The sequence below is a fragment of the Plectropomus leopardus genome, chromosome 18 (assembly GCF_008729295.1).
Source record: "Plectropomus leopardus isolate mb chromosome 18, YSFRI_Pleo_2.0, whole genome shotgun sequence".
In the NCBI taxonomy this organism is placed as follows: Eukaryota; Metazoa; Chordata; class Actinopteri; order Perciformes; family Serranidae; genus Plectropomus; species Plectropomus leopardus.
In genome coordinates, this window is record NC_056480.1 from 29,923,301 (window position 1) to 29,940,728 (window position 17,428).

General features: G+C 39.9%; 1 protein-coding gene across 1 annotated transcript in view; it reads right to left on the reverse strand.

Annotated features, from left to right (window-relative positions):
• Nucleotides 1–1,735: 1,735 nt before the first annotated feature.
• Nucleotides 1,736–17,428, reverse strand: part of vars2 (valyl-tRNA synthetase 2, mitochondrial) — a 37,009-nt gene continuing 21,316 nt past the window's right edge. The window contains exons 24-30 of the mRNA XM_042506472.1: nucleotides 16,378–16,508; nucleotides 13,961–14,113; nucleotides 12,204–12,455; nucleotides 9,806–9,917; nucleotides 9,430–9,632; nucleotides 7,803–7,952; nucleotides 1,736–4,849 (exon numbers count right to left, since the gene is read on the reverse strand). Coding sequence (XP_042362406.1) covers nucleotides 4,772–4,849; nucleotides 7,803–7,952; nucleotides 9,430–9,632; nucleotides 9,806–9,917; nucleotides 12,204–12,455; nucleotides 13,961–14,113; nucleotides 16,378–16,508 — 1,079 coding nt within the window. The 3' untranslated portion in view covers nucleotides 1,736–4,771. The remainder of the gene's footprint in view (nucleotides 4,850–7,802; nucleotides 7,953–9,429; nucleotides 9,633–9,805; nucleotides 9,918–12,203; nucleotides 12,456–13,960; nucleotides 14,114–16,377; nucleotides 16,509–17,428) is intronic.

Consider the following 17,428-nt stretch of genomic DNA (forward strand, 5'->3'; position numbering starts at 1 on the left):
TCCCGCGATGCAACTGAAAAGCATGTTTTATTACAACTCCCTTTGTGAGAAAACTTATATGTATAACGAATACAATAATGTGAATAATCATCATCATAATAATGAGTTTATTAGTAGAGGAGACCGGGGTTGGTTGGCACACAGCTATTTCTTTAACTGCGGAATGTTCAATCTCAAAAACAATGTGCGTCGTTTTGCGACAGTTTTCAGGTTGAAGTATGCGTTTCCTCAAAACAGTGTGCAACCAGCTGTAATTGAGGTCTGTTTCTTCCCCACACTTGCTTTGGCAATAAAATAAAAATACAATTTAGATTTTATTTTTTCCATGTCTATAAAGCCCCTTTGAATTAAACTGAATACACCCAGCAGTATTTAAAGGTAGTGTGCCTGCATAACACAATCAGGGTTTCAATGCACCACTGTTTCTGTTTAGATAAACACTGTGCTATGTTTTGTCAGGGCTGAATGCAGCCCTGTATTCACATACCATATTAAGAAATCCTGAAAGTCACTTACTTTTTTTTTGTTAAGATTATTTTTTATGGACATTTTGCCTTTAGTGATAGGATTGATCAGATCGAGGGTGAAAGGGGGAGACAGAGGGGATGACATGCAGCAAAGGGCCAAGGCCAGAATCTAACACACATCTGCTGCGGCAAGGATGTAGCCTCTGTACATGGGGCGCCAGTTCTACCAACTGAGATACCAGGTGCCCCTTTTGTTTTTGTTTTTTTGGGGTTTTTTTTGAGGATAACATTTCAGTTTTATACAATCTAAATAAAAAAAGTGGTCTCCAGACAACATGTACTACAAAGACAGCATTAGGAAGACATCTGAAATGTGTTACTTCTGGTTAATAGACATAAAGACAGAGTAACTCCTGCACACTGTCCCGCTTACTGCTGACTTGAGTGAGTAACTATGTCTAGCGTCCTTCATCAGGTATAATCCACCTTTTTTACTCAATAAATATGTCAGTAGTAAGCAATGCAGTGTATAGGAGTTTCTCTCTTTGTCTTTAGATTGCTCCTTTCTCCGATGCACCTGTCACACATTCATGTGTGCAGAGATTTTCTTCAGATTTCATGGTTAATAGACATAGGAATCAGCTGTAAGTTTTGAAAGTCTGTGATGAGTGACATAATTTCATCACAAAGTTGGGTCAAATTTCAAAGCAGGGTTGGTTGGCACATGTGCAAGCTGTAAATTTACCATTTGAAACAGTTTTCTAAATCTACACATTTCTTGTAATTCATGGAACATTTCTTTCAAAGTTTCTCATTGCTTTCTTCCCATGCTTCTCAGTGAAATCAAACCAGTTTGCTCAGGGTTCAGAGGTTTAAGTACTTGCGAAAGGAGTCTGAAAGCAGCACAAAAACTGATGTTGCTCCAGGTTTCAATGGGTTTACTGTTTTAACTGTAGACTAACTGTATTTTGAGAGATTTAAACTATTTTAAAATCTTTTTAAAAAGTGGATATTGTTAGTTAATTGTTCTTTTTTTGAATTGTCTATGGCAAACGTAACTAAGTGTAGTTTGCTAAAATAGATGCATACTCTGTGTGATGTTCATGTTTTTTGGTTCTTGTTTGAATTAGATGTTCAAATTATTTCTTTTGGTTGTTTAATTTTTTCTAACAGCATTTTAGGTGTGCCAACCAACCTTGTGATGGGGCTGTGTGGCACAAATGCACAACACGTATTTGATCACAAATCACCTCATTTTAGAGAACATTTGTGTAAACTGAATCTTATTTATTTACAACAGAGACCATAACCTTTCATTTGCTGCTTTTAACATAAGCCATGCTAGAGAAATATGTGAAAGAGTGAAATGTGCAAACCATCCACTGTCTCCCCTTTATAACTGACCTCTACCCATTAGCATGAATGAATACAAGGATAACACAGCCCCTTGTTATACAGTGTTTAACATTATCTATTTGGAATACAAATTAACACTGACTGCTGGGTACTGTCATTGCACAGTGTTTAATACATAGTTGACTTGAACATTATGCGCTTACTTTTCTTAGTTGTGATTTTGTTCTGTTACATTTATTTGATGTATATTTGGCTCATAGAAACCCAAATGACAGACTATCTCTGCTTATCTGGATGACATCTCTCAGTGAGTGCATGCAAACCATCAGAAACTCAACTTTGATAAGACTGAGCTTCTCTTATTTCCAGGTAAGGCCTCTCCCATCCATGACCTCTCCATCTCCGCTGAGAACTCTGTGGAGTCCCGACTTGGACCACAAGGAACCTGCATGTGACTTTGGATGACCAGCCGTCATTCACTTCCAACATCTCTGCGACAGCACGCACCTGCAGATTCATTTGCCACAACATCAGGAGTCCACGTCAATTCTTCACCAAGGAAGCAGTGCAGTTTCTGGTCCAGGCTTTTGTCATCACCTACATTAATGCAAATCCCCGCTGTCATCATGTCACATCTTCCATTGCAAACTGAAAAATCTTCTGTCCAAACTGCACCTTCTACCACAGAAAGATAAATACAACCCCTATTCCAAAAAGGTGGGACGCTGTGTAAAACATGAATAGACCCATATTTAATTGGATACAGCAGAGGCATGGTATTTGATATTCAAACTGATAGATGTTATTGTTTTTGTAAATACACATTCATTTTGAATTTGATGGCTGCAACAACCTCCAAAAAATTTGGGACAACTTTCTATAGGTAAACAGGTTAACTGTTAACCAATGACAGCATAATGACTTGGTATGAAAGGGGCATCCTCAAATGGCTCAGTTGTTCACAAGCAAGTATGGCACAAGGTTCACCAGTTTGTGAAAAATTGTGTGGCTAAAAAGTTCAACAGTTAAAGAACAAAGTTTCTTCTTTCTTTCAACGTATAATTGCAGATAGTTTAAAATTTTCCCCATCTACAATCTCTAATATCGTCAAAAGAGAATCCAAATCTCTTCACATAAGGGGCAAAGCTGAAAATCAACATTGACTGGCTATGACCTTTGATCCCATAGGATGCCATGCATTAAAAACTAACATGAAAGTTTAAAGGATATTACTGCATGGGCTCAAGAACACTTTGGAAAACCATTGTCAGTAAACACAGTTCATCACTACATCTGCAAATGCAAATTCAAACTTTACCATGCAAAGTGAAAGCCAGATATCACTGACATCCAGAAACACTGCAGACTTTTCTGAACTCATCTGAGACGGACTGACACAAAGTGTAAAAGTGTGCTGTAGTCTGAGGAGTTCACATCCCCAACTGTTGGAAGTCATGGATGTGGCCTCTTCTGGGCTAAAGAGAAAAAGGGCCATCCAGACTGTTAGTGGCTCGGTAAAATGGGGGGGTGGGGGACTTTACATCTGTGAAGGCACCATGAATGCTGAAAGGTACACACAGGTTTTGGAGCAACATATGCTGCCATCCAGACAACATTGTTTTAGGAACGTCCATTGTTATTCCAGCAAGACAATGAGACACATTCTGCATGTGTTCCAACAGCGTGGCTTTGTAGTAAAAGCCAGAGACCAGCCAGCACTGCCTGTGCAGTCCAGACCTGTCTCCCAGTAAACATTCATTCATTCATTGTCTGTAACCACTTGTCCTCGCAAGGGTCACGGGGGGGCTGGAGCCAATCCCAGCTGTCATTGTGCATGAGGAGGAGTTACACCAGGTCGCCAGACTATCACAGGGCCAACACATATAGACAGACAACCTTTCACTCTCAAATTCACACCTAGAGGCAATTTAGAGTCACCAATTAACCTGACCTGCAGATCTTTGGAATGAGGGACAAAGCCGGCAAACCCGAAGAGAACCCACACAGTGAACATGTGGAGCATTATGAAGCACAAAAAAGAGCAACAGAAACCCCAAAATGTTGCGTAATTGAAGTTGTATATCAAACAAAAAAGGGAAAGAATTTCACTTTCAAAACTTTACTGATTAGTGTCCTCAGTTCCCAAACACTGACTGAGTGTTGTTAACAGAAAACATGATGCCACACAGTGGGAAACATGCTCCTGTTCCAACTTTTTTGAAATGTGTTGCAGGCATCAAATTCAGAATGAGAGTATATTTACAAAAAAAAAAGCTTTTCCTTTGAACATTGAATCCAATATTTTGTCTATGGTCTGTTCAATTATGACAGACAATCAGTCTTATTGTCTATAATCTTAGAGCACCAGCACTGATGGATTTGATGACATATTAGCTGCCTGTGTTGGCACAGCTATGTCCAGTCTACATCATCATCATTCAGCTTGACTTGAAATTTTCCACATAACTAGGCCTGTATTTACAGAAACTTCAACCTGCTATGTTGGACCTTGATTCTTAGAGGTATTTATATTCTGACATTCCCAACAAGGAAACACCTTTGGTGAAGTTAAGGAAAAGACACATTCATTTTAAAAACTATAATTAATATGAAAGAAAAAACATTTAGTAATCACACAAGGTGTCATGGCCTTTAAGAGCCTCAATATATCCATCATACCATCTTTGCATTATAAAACAGAACCTCTACATGGACACCTGCAGCCATCCACAACTCAATCTGCAGGTGAGTTATTAATACAGTAATGCAGTATCACTGTCTGACAGTGAAGTACTGCATCATGTAAACAACACAATGATAACATTATTATTCAAGCAGTGTAGTGATCTCCAGCTCAGAAAACACTATAAATAATTCATCAGATTAATCACTTGTGATTCCAGGAGTCCAGGAGTCCACACAATTCCTGTACTGCCTGTTGGCTGTAGTTATTCTGCTGTTTGACTCTCCTCCAGCACCTTCAGCCGCTCCTCAGTGATCTCCAATTCCTGCTGCAAGGCTGACATCTGAACACACAGGAGGAGGAGGGAACACAACCAGGGTCAAAACTCAATCACATGACATTTTTTCACATATGCTGAGCATAAACCATCTCAAACTGAACCATGTATAGTATAATGGGGTTATTATAGCAATTAATAAATAAAACACTAATTATACAATTATAAGAATGATCTTGTACAGAAAAATATATTATTAATAATTATAATTACCTATTATAAGGAATAAATCAATACATTGTAAAATTATTTTGAAAACATAAAAAATTGATGTATTTAAAAGCTGTTATGGTCAAATTTCCCAACTTGTAATTTCACAGTAAGAGACTTTCATTGGAATTCATTTTATGGGCTGGAAAAAGACATTTAAAAAATGATTTTATGAAATAAAAATGTCCAACAAAACTCAAGTATGTGATTTGTTTTCACAATAAGGTGGTTGTCACCACCTTTTTTGACATACAGTTTTTTTAAAGTGGTTAGTATTTGGCTGGACTGCAGAGGCAAAGCTAGCCCTGTAAACGCAAAAGTGAGTGAGTGAGTGAGTGAGTGAGTGAGTGGGTGAGTGGGTGAGTGAGTGAGTGAGTGGTGAGTGAGTGAGTGAGTGAATGAGAGTGAGTGAGTGAGTGAGTGAGTGAGTGAGTGAGTGAGTGAGTGAGGGGTGGGTGGGTGAGTGGGTGAGTGAGTGAGTGGGTGGGTGAGTGAGTGAGTGAATGAGTGAGTGAGTGAGTGAGATCATTGGTCAGAATGACTGATAACATTAATGTTGGTTAATAAATGGGCACTGACAGTCTTGTAATACTGTATCCCTCATATTCTGTAACCAGTGTAGCATGATAGCATGGTGGAATTAGCAAGCTAGACAGCTAACTAGCCAGACACTACATGAGTAAAATGCAGCTTAACATAAATGCTTTATCAACACAATCTGTTCAAAGCGCAGTAAAGCACACCACCATCACAAGATGAGTGATAACTTTATTTATTTATTTTTCTGTAGCCACAGTAGCATTAGCAAAATGCCACATTGGCTACAGATTGTCTAGAATGGTTAACTAACTAGCCAGCTGCAGTCAAAATGTCAGTTTTTGATAGAGGAAACAGAAAATCACCTTATCAGTTTGTTTAAGAACACCGTGTCTATATGACAAAAGCCTTACATTTCTGACACCACCGTTATGAGGAGAAGGTGGATATGAAAATAAGGATTAATAGTCAATATTATACGTAAAATGTTGGAATGGGTCCCACCATAATGACAAGATTCTCCTTTTAGTAATCTGTGAGAGTAAGATGTGAGAGGAGGGTTGGATTAAAAGGAGCAAAAAAGGAGCTGAGCAGTGGGTGCAGCTCCCTTCTGCTGTGTGACTGTGTCTCAGAATACTGTTCTTCATTTTAACATGTATTTACTTAGATGACTTTTGGGCTGGACCATAAAAATGGACTCTGTTCATTAAAGTCAAGGCAAACAATTAAGCTTGTAGCTGGGTATATACCAAGTCCTTAAATGCCCACCAGCATTCCATTATGGTCTGGCTATACACTAAGTTTTACCTAGTCTTGTTTGATACACCATGGATACCTATAATGCAGTGGTATCGACATGCATTATATTTTTAATAAAAATTTATGACAACTTCCAAATTCAAGTAGGGAAAGTAACTGTAGCTTTAAGAGAACGCAAAACTAATACCGTAAAATATTTTAATGTCACTGCATCTACGCAGAGTTGGTAAAGACAGACAGCATTTGGGCCATGTAAGCTTTTGGAGTTGTACTTTTCTTTTGTATTGTAAGTCTCTTGACTTTTCTCATTGTGGTATCTCCTGCAAGTGAATAAAACAGGAATAAGGGGCCGTTTACACGGCAACGGTTCTTGCATTAAAACGTTAAACATTTGTTGCAGTTTTGCTTTCTGTTCACACAACAGTGTTTTGGGAGCCTGAAAATGCAAACTATTGAAACCAGGTTCCAGAGCATATTTTTTTGAAAATGCCTCCCCTTCTGTTGCCGTGTAAACTGGCAATGCCCGGATCCTCAGAGAACAGTGACGGCACGGCCACGCTTCACGCATGCGCATCACATTTCAGACAAATAGCCAGTCAACATTCTCCTGGAATTTGGAAGCTTTTACAATCCAGCATCGCTTGAAGTAACAGTCCCACTTCATCATCATGCGTGCATTTGCCATCGTCTTCTTGTTTGTTTATCCTCACCGCTCTGTAGAAGAAGGCCTTCATGCACAGGCCCGCAGTGTTCCTCTATGGAGTATCATTACAAAGTTACACCAAAACCTACTGGCCTGGCATGCATACTACATCACTGTTGGTTGTTTTTGTGGATCCGTGTACACAAGGACTGTTTTCACAGTATTGTCATATGAATGTGGATTTTTTTTTTTTTTTTAAACGCAAAGACTTTTCCATTTTTGGTGGGGCTGTTCTCGCAAAAATGTGGCCTCAGAGTCTACAGTCACTCCATACACCCAGAGGGAAAAATGAATCTCTGTCACCCAGCCAGGAGGGAGTGAGATATTTTAAGAAACAATAAACCTTTTGATCCTCTTGTGGCACTAGAGGAAAAGTTAGGGGGGAACTGAAGTCACTGAGATTCACAGTGTGGGGAGCATGAACATGTCTGAACCAAGTCATGATAACCCACCTAACAGTTACTGAGATATTTCAGCCTGGACCAAAGAGGTGAAGCGACAGAACGACACTGCCATCCCTGGAGATGTGCTGCCAAGTGGGGCTAAACATTCTTGTCAGCACTACTGACATAACATCCTGCTCCGATCAGGGCAGGTGGTGACAGCTTCCACTTCTCTAAGCTCTGTCAGTCAGTGGTTTTGTTGTGTTGTAGCATTGTAAACAACAAACACAATTATTAATTTTTCACCTAATAACCAATCACGAATAAACCAAAGCAGCTGTCCTGTAACTTCCTTTCCATCGCTCACCTTAGCGTCGATCTTCTGTCTGGTCTGAGCAGGAGTCTTGGTCAGGTAGTCTGGAGACTGCACCCTGCTGAGGATTTTCTCCAGCTTTGGAACAAGCTTGTCCCTGCGCTGGGAAAGCTCCACAATCAGTTTGTCGATGTTCATTCCACTCTGAGAGAGCAAATCATACTGTATGTTAGACATCACCAACAGGCAAACCTACAGCCAACATACCAATGCACAGATGTGGCTATGGATGATAAAGCTACATTTAGTCATTCCAGCTTACATGATGATACATGCTTACATCTGAAGTTAATCCGTAATGATGCATTTGATTTTTATCTTTTTTGCTTGTATCATACATCATTTATACAAAATTTCAATTTGATCAAATAAATAACTGCAAATTTTAAGCAAATGTGCAATTTTGAATGAGAAAAAAGGAAGCTTGGTGTTTCATATAGGTTTAAAAAGTTTTTTTCCTTGTGGTGGCCCGACGTGGGCTGTTCACCTGGCCAAATCAAAGACACTTTATTGAGGATACTGTTTGACCATAAATATCAGAACATCATTGTAACATGATATAGCTATACCTTGTGAGTGAGCTTTATGACTCAGCAGCAGTCACAGCCTGTGTCTGTGTCACAAACTAAATTTCACTCTTACTTATTGGACAAGAGTGATTCACTTGTTGATGCATTGTAGCTTACCACAACAAACCACAGAGAAGCTCATTTTACAACACACACAGAAGGAGTGTGACATCATTCTCTGCTCAGAACACCATTACTCCACTACATCTTTACAGAGCACACAGTGGTTTGCTATATTATTAACCTGTTAAAATGTTTTTAAGGCTTAAAGTTACACCAGATTAAGGGCGTGGTCACTTTCTGTGGCACTTGGGTGCTGTCCCTTCACAAATCAATATTACGGCAGCAACACTGGTTAGGTGGAGTGACCCTGTAAATTCACAGAGTATAGGTTTAGTCGTCAGTATTGCTATTTCAGTGTATCTTCAGTTCATGAGAGTTAACTGTAACATTTTGGTCACCTAAAAAGTCTTGTTCAGTGTTTGGTTGGACTGAAAGAACCTCTACAAAGTTGGACGCTCTGTTTTTACAATAAGTGCATTTTACTTTAATGGTTTTAAGCCTGTTTTTTACTTGCAAAATTAAGCATTAGCATTAACACAGTTAGTCATACACTTTATGTACGATGCTAACCAAGCTAACAGCTAGCATTAGGATTAGCTCTACCCTCTTGTTCAAATATGCTCACTTTTGTCTACAAAAATCCAAGATGGCGACAGCCAAAATGCCAAACGAGATGTCATGGTGGCAACATCAATACAGTCAATGGTGAAGCTAGTCAACTCTCCAGTCTATAAATGTCAGATATTAGTGGAATATGTTCTCCATCATTTTTCAGAGTCACAAGTTCAAATTACTTGTTTTGTCAATAAGTCATTTAGTTTGATCAGTGGAAATATATGAAAAAATTAATCGATTATCACATTTTTTTCATTCACTTCTATTAGTTAGGGGAATGGAATAGCAGTCAGCCCTGTTATCCCCATTTCTGATTGCATTATTGGCTCATGAGACACGATAAAGGGCTGAAGCAGAGGGAAGCTGAAACATACCTGAACTTCAAGGTGTATCTGGCATGTCTGGTCCACCACACCGATGAGGGTTCCTTGAGGTGGAGCAGTGGAGTGGACAGATGGGAGGTCATCTGCTCCATCAGGACAGCAGATTTGGAGGCTGGAGATCCGACTTAAAGTCCAAACCGCTAATTCAAAGTGAAGGAGGACGTGGGCCTGGCTGGGTGAACACACTATCCACACTTAAACACACAAGCGACATGTTCATTAATCCATGTGTTTATTAACTTGACAATTAAGCAGCTCATCAATTTATTGTTTGGATGAAAACATGACAGGATTTATATTAAGCACTCTTTGAGCATTCATCATCAACATGTTATTTTTAAAAATGACTAACAGTTAAATTACTTACAGGCCGGTTTTTCTTTTTTCATGCCACACTGGGCTCGTAGCAAACGGGCCACCCGGATCACTTCCTGTACCAGCGAGAAGTCTCTTTCCTCTTCAGGGAAATGCCAGTGTGCCTGGCAGGATGGAGAGGTTACAAAAAACACCACACATTAGCTAAAACACATGGAAAGCTCAAAATGCAGCCAAAAATAATTGAACACATTAAGCAAAGATCCAGGAGAAAACCAGCTGAGTCATGACTTCAACTTCACCGTCTGTTTGGCCTGTAAAGTGGATCATTATCATTTCTAACAGTACAATCTAAATGTCCAGTACTAGTGTACACCTCAGCCACTTACAACATGACAGAAATAGTACTGAGCATGGCTGGATGACCTGTTAGTCTGGTACCATGTGTGTAGGCAGGGTAGTACACAGTTTCACAGAAAAAAATGAACCCACACAAAAATAAACATTGTCATTTTTTGGATAGGTGATTGTTTCCCTTTTTGCATCTGAGAGACTCTTCGAGGAACAGTGCTCCTTCTCTGCTGTTTAAATTATTTTTCTGTGCAGTTAAGCAGTCAATATTTCCTGAGGCAGAGGTCAGTCACAGTCCTCACTGAAATGAAGGGGAGTGAAATCTTGTCTGACCCACGCGGCAACTTCTGAGGCTGAAAAATGAAGCCAATTCTTAAGTACCATTTGCATTTGCAAGTGCATTTCCTCTTGTGTCAAGCTGAGACTGGCTCCAAAACACAGTCAGTCCCCATAGACCCCCATGTTAAAATGCCAACTTTATAGTAGATATAAACATGTTTACAGCCTGGTACAAAAAAAGTTTTCAATCTCTATGGCTGATTCATCAACATTCATGACATTCATGAGGGTAGATTTTGGTATGACTCAGCCATTTATACATTTTATTAAGGCCCAAAGTTACACATAATTAAGGGTATGGCTGCTTTAAATGACAGTTGGGTACATACAACTGTGCTTCACTCACCCGTTTACATTTTTATTAAAGCACATATTTATGCAATTTAAGGGCGAGGCTGCTTGAGTGGCGGGCTGCCTATGGAGCGTCACTGTGGTCTGTGAGTCAGCTCCACCCCTTGCTCCTCCACAGCTCCACCCTCTTATCCAAATATGTTCACCTCTGGCTCCAAAAAAAACAAGATGGCAATGGCCAAAATGTCAAACTCGAGGCTTGAAATGTGAGTCCGCAAACCAGTGGGTGACTTCATTTTAGCTATGTCCATTACTTATACAGTCAGTGGTCTAACCTGGCTAGTATGCAGAAAAGTGTCCATGTATTCAAGGCAATAGCTGTCAGTTGTGTCAGCGGTGCAAAAAAACCCTAACAACAACAACAAAAATGAAATAAACAAACACAAATTTTTTTGTTTTGCTTATTACGGTTAAATAATTAACTAAGCTTGTAGAGCAGTTGTATGAAATCAATATCACACAAGAGGGAGGCTGTTGTACTGTATATTATCACAGCTGTGATTATCTTTAGATGTTGAGGCTTTATCAAATGTTACCTGCTCTTGGGGAAAAAAAGTAAAAACAAATCTCAAAATGTGACCATTAGTTGCGACAAAATATCTGGGACAAACCACAACCCTCACAGGCTAGCGCAGAGACGTTAATGGATGGAGTTAGAAAGAAGTGAGCTTGATAGCTCAGTTGATAGAGTGGCAGAGGTTGTATCCTTGCCGCAGTGGCCACAGTAGCCGCAGTTTCGATTCCAGCCTCGACTCTTTGCTGCATGTTGCCTTCTCTCTCTCTCCCCCTTTCATGCTTAAACTGTCCTGTCTATTAAAGGCAATAAAAGCCCAAAAAAGTAATCTTTAAAACAAAAAGAAAAAAAGAAAGAAGTGAGCTTACCAGACACCTGTAGTCCACTCTACAACGCTGCTTGAAACAAGAGGTTGTGACTAACATAAAAAACCTACATCTCTGTCTAAACTGGTTTTATTTTAGTTGCATTATGGGTAACATAAGCAGTAGGTTTCAGCAAGGAAGAGGAATATGTTAAATAAAGAAAACAGTATCTTTGCTCCTGCTGCATGGATTTTGATCCTTTAGTTTAAACTGTCTGTCATGAGTTTGATGAGTTTGATGTTGTAGTTATATAATGCTATTCAGGCAGAGAGGTTCAAAATTGATTATCCAGAGTAACAGGGACATAGTTTCTGCTCATTCATACTAATATAGACTTGGTTTTTATGTCATTACTTTAAAGGAGAGAGAGGTAAATAAGAAATTCCTCCACGTCCATTTTTGTGGAGAGACAGCAAATGTCTAAAAACCTGAAGAAATAAAACCCAAAACATCTGCATGGCTAGATTCCACTCGAGCATAAATATCTTCCTGTAAATGTGGTGGCTACAGGGACGTCTGATGGTTCATACCAGCTGAGAGGAGCAGGGGTACGGCTGTAAACACAGCGTGGTGTGGGCAGCAGCTCCAGGTCTGAATGGCTGGAGTCTCTGCCACAGCTCCTCAGTGATGAAAGGCATGAAGGGGGACAGCAGGGCCAGACACATAGACACACAGTGATAGAGGACACTCCTGGCCACCTGCCTCGCTCTAACACTGTGCTCTGTGTCAGGCTGGACCACTGCCCCCCCATCCTGCGGGGCCAGCACAGGCTTCACACACTCCTACAGGACACACACACACACAAGTGGAAATGACAAACAAAGGTTACTTTTCCATAGTGGGGTAGCTACTATTACAGTGATGTTCAATTTATGGCCTGTGGACCAAATCTGGCCCTAGATAGGGTGCCAGGTTGCCCCCAACCATTTCCTAATTCTCAAATATAAAGTGATTCACACTGGGAATTGTTTTTGAGTACAGAGATATCAAAATCCTAGAAACATCTGAAAATCCTAGAAACATCTGAAAATCTTAGAAACACTGGAAAATCATAGAAATGTCCAAAAATCCTTTAATGGCCCAAAATTCTAAAAACATCCTGAAATCTTAGAAATGTCCTGTATTCCTAGAAAAGTCCCAAATCCTAAAAACATCCTAAAATCCTGGAAACATGCATAGGGCTGCTGCAACTGGCCCCTGGCCTCCTGTCATTTTGCAAAAGTGGCCTCCAAACAAAGCAAGGTGAGTTTCCCTGTACTGTTGGCTCAAACTCTCTGGTTTGATTCAGGTTAATCTGTTTAAGCCAATCTTTGATGTCCCGTGTCTGAGCCTCACTGTTTCCATAAATAAGTCAGGTAAAACTGTCACCCTCCATTCTTAGACTGAGCAGTAAGGAGATTACTGCTAATACAAAGGAAACCAATCATGATCTCATCTTCAATCTGCCCTTATTTTTTGGATGACATCAAAGCGTAACAATAATCAGCTGTGGATCAAATACCTGAAAGCCAAAGTAGAAGTCACCCATTAGATTATGAAGTTTATCCTCAAAACACACACCACGTTTCAAATGAGAGCGTACGTTACACTTGAAGAAAAAATAGGTGGTTTTTAACAACTTGAAGATTTAAAAAACAAAATCCAGTTTTTCCTTCCCTTCCATTTCTTCATGCATTGATCTGTCTGTTCCTCTCTTTCTCCCCTATTTTGTAGTAAGTAACTAAAATGCTTAGGGTAGAGTTAAATAAATAAAAGTAGACATTGTATTTAGGGAAATGTCGTTGAGTACAAGTCAAAGTTGAAAAGTAAAAACTCAAGTAAAGTACAGACACTTCCAAAAAACATAAGTACTGTAATGAAGTATTATTACTTTGTTACATTACACCAGACATGTCCAAAGTGTGGTCAATTTTAAATGGACTTGCCTTTGCAAATATACTATATGACCCATCACACAATATTGGGTAATCAAGCAAGATCTCTTCGCATTGTTTCCTGTCACCTCACAATGGCAGAAGTATTACAGTTAGTAAAAAGAAACTACGTAGGACCGCTACTTTTACAAGTAGTGACAAATGTAATTCATTTACGTTAAAAAATGAAACAGTTGCATTTGTCTTATTTGTTTTTGTTTGTTTGTTTTGTTATGACCCATCCGATGTGAGAAGCCGTTTTTTTTTTTCCATAATCTTACACACATTATCTAATCTGACCACTGTTCAAAAAGGTTTGGACACCCCTGCATTATACCAAAACCCATAATGCATTGTGAAGTAACGCTCCTCACCAAGTAGACATCACACAGGCTGTGTACCCAGAAGGTGTACAGGGCAAATGTGACAGTCCGCAGCTCGTAGGCTTCAAAGGCCTGCTCACACTGAACCACTGTGCTGTAGAGTCTGGAGCAGATCCACCGGTCCATGCTGCTCAGAGCCATCGTCTGGAAACAACACAAGGATTGAGATATTTTTCTGTTTTCACTCTCACTACACACATGCACACACTCTTTTTTAACTGGCTCAATCCCAATTCTCTCCCTTGGCCCTATGCCTAGTTTTGGAGTGCCCTCCACTGAGCAGTGGCCCTTTAAAACGGAGCCACAAAGGGTAGGGTTTGAAATCTTAACCTTGTAAATGGGATGCCACTCGTACGCCAGAAGAAGCCAACAATTACGTGTACAGTGGTCCCTCGCTATAACGCAGTTCACCTTTCACGGCCTCGCAGTTTTGTGGATTTTTTTTTGTGCAATTTTGCATGTTTTTTTTTTTTTTTTACAGCGCATTGTGTTCTGCGTCCTAATTGGCTAAGGGACTGTAGACCATTGTCAATCAATCTCCTCCATGCTCCTGTACAGAATGCGTTCAGCTTGCCAAATTTACAGCCTTAAAACATCTATAATAAAAAAAAAAAATTGTAAATTGTATTATTGTGTTATTGTAAAAAATAAAGCTGACTACTTCGCGGATTTCGCCTATTGCGGGTTATTTTTAGAACGTAACTCCCACGATAAACGAGGGACCACTGTATACATGAATTAGCAGTTATCTCACACTTACATTTAGACTGCTGCAGTTTGCAAAGCATTCTGGGAATTTTCATCTAGCACTCATTTGTAATCTGTACCTAAAAACACTGTTTGGAGGGCCACCCAGAGGGCTGGATGACCACTCTCCGTCACCCCCCGAAAAGAAACAGGACACCCTACCCTCAGAAGAGTTGCTACTATTTAAAACAGAATCAAATGGGGATTTTAATAAACACACAAACCCTACCCTACGTGCAGCACTCGAAACAGAGTGGTAGAGCTAAGCAGGAGAACTGGGTCTGAAACATTGTGCCAATATAGATTTGTCTATTTGGGTATTTATTTTGGTATGCTCTACACCCAACCACTTGGACCAGATTGTCTGTTTGATACACTGACTCTTCTCATTTTAATTTAAACACAATTTAACCTGTTGTCACCGTCTCTACAAACCACTCCAACCAAGTTTCTCTTACAATTTACATCCATGTCTGTGAAAACTTGGATGCTGAACATAATGACGTCACAATAAAGTTGACTTTTGGAAAAAACTAAAGCTGGACATTTAAGGTACATGTGCACATGTTAGACTGACTGAATTTGGACTAAATCGAATTTCTCAAAGTCAGATTAACACATCCAGATAATGCAACTGAACATCGATTTCCTCTGTCATGTGAGCATCTCACCCGAGAGAGGCCGTGTCGGCCTCTCTCGGGGGTTAGGGGCAGAGACTGTTTGCTATTTCTGAGGGGGAAAGGGGTGCTGCAAACAGGTCAGGTATTAAAAATATGTGAGTACTGAGGCGGGGCGTGTGTTTTAAATTTTGGCATAGGCAAGTGACATATAACTTGAAAAGGTCGTATTTTTTATCTATTTTAAAAACAAAAGTCACACTTCAGCCACCCCCCTCCTCTGATAAATAAACAACACTAGCACAGAAGCTAAGTGATGTCCTGCTGTGGAAGAAGCTGCAGCAACAACAACATAAAGGGTTAATGTTGTTGGACTGAAATGAACAGTTTTTTATGAGGGTTAGAAATACTGTCAATAGATATACAGAATATAATTTTTTTAGGCCAACTGACCTGAAACAACAAATCTGTGTATGTGTGTTTAGACCTGTCTTCTCAGACACTCTGTATCAGTTATCATCACCTCAGATCATCAGAACTTTATAGTCCTTTAAACATCAATCTGTGTTAGTCAAACAAGCCATGTGTTCGATTCCACTGTACTGCACACGAGGAATAAGACTGTTATTGACATTGCTCATATCAGTGTGTGCTTTAGCAACCTGTTCACCCAGGGCTGGCCAGAGAGCCTTCAGCATGTACTGCGTGTGCCATTTTTAGGCATTGTTGTTTTATGTTATTCAAACTGATATTTCCATTGAAGCAAGTCACCATCTGTTGTAGTCAGACTAAAGACGCTGTTGCTTTGAGGATGATGAACGGTTTGTCTTCCTGTTTTGCAGTACAAAGTGATGTGATGTGTGGTGAAGCATTCAGCACACTCAGTCAAATGATGATGGTTTTGGTTTGTGGAAATGAACACATTTTTGAAAATGTACTGTTCCACTGTATTAATGTAAAGACACACTTAACCTTTTTTACAACAACAATACAACTTTTTAGTTAAAAATAAGAATAAAGATGTCAGAGGTTTCTTTGCCATACCTCCTGCAGTGTTGCTACTGGTGTTGTGCTGTCACCCAGCGCTCCCAGTGTGAACCTGAGCGTCTGCCACATTTTATTACAGAAGTGTCTGAAGCTCAGGACCTCAGAAATGGAAAGATTGATGTCCTCTCCTGAAAAAGGGTCAGGACAAAAAGAGTTGCATGCACGTACGCATGCACGCACACACGTACATGCGTGCACACACACACATACATACATACATACATACATACATACATACATACACACACACACACACACACACACACACACACACACACACACACACACACACAGTGGAGAGGTAAGGTCAGAAAGGTTTTCTTTAGGCATTGAGCTCTTTAACAGAAATGTTTCCTGATTGTTTCTGTTGTTGGTAAATCTGCTTTGTTCTTTCAACACTAAACTGTGTTGTTAATGTACTAACTGGCTAACTAGCGTCAAGACGGTCTTCCGGTTTCCCTTTATGAGTGACTCTGTATGTTTATATGATGTTAGTTTGACTAAAACTGGACTTTTAAAAACATGTTAACATGTTAGTCCGAATGAAAACGGACTAAACTGATTTCTCCAAATCAGACTTACACACCCAGACAATGCATTTGGAAGTCGAGCTATTATGTCATGTGCACACCTCAGTCAGACTTTAACTGGACTCGGCATTCTGCATGTGCTCCTAGTTGCTGTGCCGGCCTTCCTCGGTGGTTAGAGATAGAGTCTGTTCATCACTTACGTGGGGGGAAGGGCTGGTGCAAAGCGGGTAATTTTAAAAAAAATGTAGGCACTGAGGAGTGACTTGTGTCTGGCTTAGGTGAGGGACATACACCTTCAAAAGGTAATATTTTATATTTATTTATTTGTTTTTTAAAGTAACACCCAGCCACCCCCTCCTCTGATGAATTAAGTACAGCCCCACAACACTGACACAGAAGCTAAGCGATGTCCTGCTGTGGACGGAGCTGCAACATATTTTAGCCACCCAAAACAAACAAAAACAAAAACAATTAGTGTAAGTGATGACTATATTTGAATATCGTCTCCTCTTTACCAA